Source organism: Bison bison, unplaced genomic scaffold (assembly GCF_000754665.1).
Source record: "Bison bison bison isolate TAMUID 2011002044 unplaced genomic scaffold, Bison_UMD1.0 scf7180017854880, whole genome shotgun sequence".
Taxonomy (NCBI): Eukaryota; Metazoa; Chordata; class Mammalia; order Artiodactyla; family Bovidae; genus Bison; species Bison bison.
In genome coordinates, this window is record NW_011485453.1 from 89485 (window position 1) to 93775 (window position 4291).

Below are 4291 nucleotides of genomic sequence, written 5' to 3' on the forward strand. Positions count from 1 at the left end.
TGACTGGCGTCTCAAGGGCTGGGCAACGGGGTCCCAGTGAGGGCACTGGACGGGCTGGACCCGCAGCCCCCGCTGCCCAGGGCCTACCTGCAGGAAGCTGGGCTCCTCTGCTGCCGGGGGCATCACGGCCGGGATGTCCAGCTTCAGCCACGGCGGCTTCTTGTGCTGCAGGCTGCTGCTGCTGTCCCTGCGGGCCTCGCCCATGGTTCAGGCAGACTAGGCGGGCCTGGGGTTAGGACACAGTGCTTTACTACTGCTGTGGGCCTGGGTTCAATCTCAGGTCGGGGATCAGGGATCCCAAAGCCATGCAGCACAGCCAAAACACAACACGGACAGGTCTCTGCGGGTCCCCAGGCCCAGGCCCGGGAGGTGGGAGGGTCAGTGATAACCAGAAGAGACGGCCCCAGCACAGCTCAGCACCCACGGGCTCACTGCCTGTCTCGACGTCTCAAGACACCACCGGTCACACACTGGGTCCCCAGACGACAGACATTCATGTGACAAACAGTTCAGGACCCACCATGAGCCACTCACAGGTGCTCAGGACTCACTGGTGGACAGTGAGAAAAGAGGAATCCAAAACAAAGTTCCTGCACTGCTGGAGCTTGGAGTCCAGACAGACAGCAAGCCAACGTGGACATACAGTGCGCTAAAGGTTGCAAAGTGTGACGGGAATAAAATAGCATGTGCCAGCTGCCTGCCTGTGAGGAAGCCTTTCGTCAGAGTAAAGACTCGCAGCGTGATCCAGAGAGCACGGCCACGGGCAGGCTGCTCCCCACACAGGGGATGGCCGGGGCAGAAGCGTGAGGAAGCGCGAGGGCTGAGAAGCCAGCCTGGTCTGTACACGGGGCGAATCCGAGGGTGGACTTCAGTCTCCTAGCCACCACGACAGCTGCTCCAGAGACGGAGGGCCCACTATGTCCACGACAGGCTGCAGGGGCCCTCCCTCTCTCTGAGGCGGGACCACCTGGTTTCCCAGAGGCCGAGGGTTCCTACAGCCAGGTGCTTGCATGCATGCCAAGTCGCTCTGGTGTCTCTTTGCGACCCTATGGGCTGTAAGGAGCCAGGTTCCTCTTTCCACAGGATTCTCCAGGCATACTGGAGTGGGTTGCTGTGCCCTCCTCCTGGGAATCTTCCCAATCCGGGGACTGAACCCACGCTTCTTAAATCTCCTTCATTGGCAGGGGGGTTCTTTACCATTAGCACCAGGCGGGAAGCCAAGGGACCTCCTCCTGAAAACCACCTAGTGGAAGTGCTGCTGTCACCACCAGGGGGCGCCACACACCAAGAAACTTAAGCAAAGACGCTCCCTGGGGGCTCAGACCACACAGAATCTGCCACAAGGCAGGAGGCCAGGGTTCCAACCCTGGGTGGGAAGATCCCCTGGAGAAGGAAATGGCTACCCACTTCAGTCTCCATGCCTGGAGAATTTTTCTATGCATAGAGGAACCTGGCAGGCTACAGTCCACGGAGTTGCAAAGGATCAGACACGACTGAGCAACTAACACTTGCACTTTGCTCAGCGCCACCCAAAGCGCCTACAAACAGCAAAACTAGTGGAGGTGATGGAATTCCAGTTGAGCTATTTCAAACCCTAAAAAATGATGCTGTTAAAGTGCTGCGCTCAATATGCCAACAAATTTGGAAAACTCAGCAGTGGCCAAGGACTGGAAAAGGTCAGTTTTCATTCCAATCCCAAAGAAAGGCAATGCCAAAGAACGTTCAAAGCGAAAGTCCCTCAGTCGTGTCCAACTCTTTGTGACCGCATGAACTATACAGTCCATGGAATTCTCTAGGCCAGAATACTGGAGTGGGTAGCCTTTCCCTTCGCCAGGAGATCTTTCCAACCCAGGGATCAAACCTAGGTCTTCCGCATTGCAGGCAGATTCTTTACCAGCTGGGCCACAAGGAAAGTCCAAGAATACTGGAGTGAGTAGTATTCTACCCACAAACTGTGGAAAAATCTTCAAGCGATGGAAATACCAGACCACCTTACCTGCCTCCTGAGAAATCTGTATGCAGGTCAAGAAGCAACAGTTAGAACTGGACATGGAACAACAGACTGGTTCCAAATTGGGAAAGAAGTATGTCAAGGCTGTATATTGTCACCCTGGTTATTTAACTTATATGCAGAGTACATCATGCAAAATGCCAAGCTGGATGAAGCACAAGCTGGAATCAAAACTGCAGAGAGAAATATCAATAACCTCAGATATGCAGATGACACCACCCTTATGGCAGAAAGTGAAGAAGATCTAAAGAGCCTCTTGATGAAAGTGAAAGAGGAGAGTGAAAAAGTTGGCTTAAAACTCAACATTCCAAAAACAAAGATCATGGCATTTGGTCCCATCATTTCATGGCAAATTGATGGGGGAAACAATGGAAACAGTGACAGACTTTATTTTTGGGGGCTCCAAAATCACTGCAGATGGTGACTGCAGCCATGAAATTAAAAGATGTTTGCTCCTTGGAAGAAAAGCCATGACAAACCTAGGCAGCATAGTAAAAAGCAGACATTACTTTGCTGACAAAGATCCATCTAGTCAAAGCTATGGTTTTTCCAGTAGTCATGTGTGGATGTGAGAGTTGGACAATAAAGCTAAGTGCCAAAGTATTGGTGCTTTTGAACTGTGGTGCTGGAGAAGACTCTTGAGAGCCTCTTGGACTGCAAGGAGATCCAACCAGTCCATCCTAAACGAAATCAGTCCTGAATATTCATTGGAAGGACTGATGCTGAAGCTAAAACTCCATTACTTTGACCACCTGATGGAAAGAGCTGACTCATTAGAAAAGACCCTTTTGCTAGGAAAGATTGAAGGCAGAAGGAGACGAGAGAGGATGAGATGGTTGGATGGCATCACCAACTCAATGGACATGAGTCTGAGCAAGCTCCAGGAGTTGGTGAAGGACAGGGAGGCCTGGCATGCTGCAGTTCATGGGGTCGTAAAGAGTCAGACACGACTGAGCGACTGAACTGAACTGACCCTAAGCTGGGCAGGGCCCAGGACCCAGAGCTGAGGGCTTGATTTGGTCTACCCCAGCCTGGCCATGGGGCCATGAGGCAGTAGCCACATAAGCAGGGCTCCTTGGCACTTACTTCCCTCTTCACAAATCGGCACTTTTCGGGCAGGTCTGCTTCCCTGGCCCCAGAGAAGAATCACAGGGCCTGGAAACACTACACATGGACATCACCAGGTGGGAAACATCGAAATCAGACTGATTATGTTCTTTGCAGCCGAAGACAGAGAAGCTCTATACAGTCAGCAAAAACAAGACCTGGAGCTGACTGTGGCTCAGATCATGAGCTCCTTATTGCAAAATTCAGGCTGAAATTAAAGAAAGCAGAGAATACCACTAGGCCATTCAAATATGACATAAATCAAATCCCTTATGATTATACAGTGGAAGTGACAAACAGATTCAAGGGATTATATCTGATAGACAGACTGCCTCAAGAACTATAGACAGACTGCCTGAAGAACTATGGACAGAGGTTCGTAACATTATACAGAAGGCTGTGATCTAAACCGTCCCAAAGAAAAAGAAATGCATGAAGGCAAAGTGGTTGTCTGAGGAAAGTAGATAGAAAAAATACTGAGAAAGAAGAGAAGTGAAAGACGAGGAAGGATATACCCACCTGATGCAGAGCTCCAAAGACAGCAAGGAGAGATAAGAAAGCAATGCAAAAAGAGAGACGATAACAACAGAATGGGAAAGACTAAAGATCACTTCAAGAAAATTGGAGACATCAAGAGGACATTTCATGCAAGGATGGGCACAATAAAGGAGAGAAATGATAAGGACATAACAGAAGACAAGATTAAGAAGAGGTGGCAAGAGTACACAAAAGAACTATACAAAAAAAGGTCTTAGTGGCCCAGATAATCCTGATGGTGTGGTCACTCACCTACAGCCAGACATCTTGGAATATAAAGTCAAGTGGGCTTAAGAGAGCATCAGTACCAACAAAGCTAGTGGAGGTGATGGAATTCCAGCTGAGCTATTTCAAATCCTCAAAGATGGTGCTGTGAAAGTGTACCACTCAATATGCCAGCAAATTTGGAAAAGTGAGCAGTGGCCACAGGACCAGAAAAGGTCAGTTCTCATTCCAATCCCAAAGAAGGGCAATGCCGAAGAATGTTCAAATTACCATACAATTGGCTCATTTTGCAGGATAGCAAGGTAATAGGCAAAATCCTTCAAGCTAGGCTTCAACAGTACAGGAACTTCCAGATGTAGAAGATGGATTTTAAAAAGGCAGAGGAACCAGAAATCAAATTGCCAACAGCCA

At 49.5% G+C, this 4291-nt stretch overlaps 1 protein-coding gene across 1 annotated transcript in view; it reads right to left on the reverse strand.

Moving 5' to 3' along the window:
• The window catches only part of RHBDF1 (rhomboid 5 homolog 1 (Drosophila)), an 8141-nt gene extending 7066 nt beyond the window's left edge, over positions 1-1075 (reverse strand). The window contains exons 1-2 of the mRNA XM_010857445.1: positions 88-1075; positions 5-18 (exon numbers count right to left, since the gene is read on the reverse strand). Of these exons, the coding sequence (XP_010855747.1) occupies positions 5-18; positions 88-204 (131 nt within the window). The 5' untranslated portion in view covers positions 205-1075. The remainder of the gene's footprint in view (positions 1-4; positions 19-87) is intronic.
• Positions 1076-4291: the final 3216 nt, after the last annotated feature.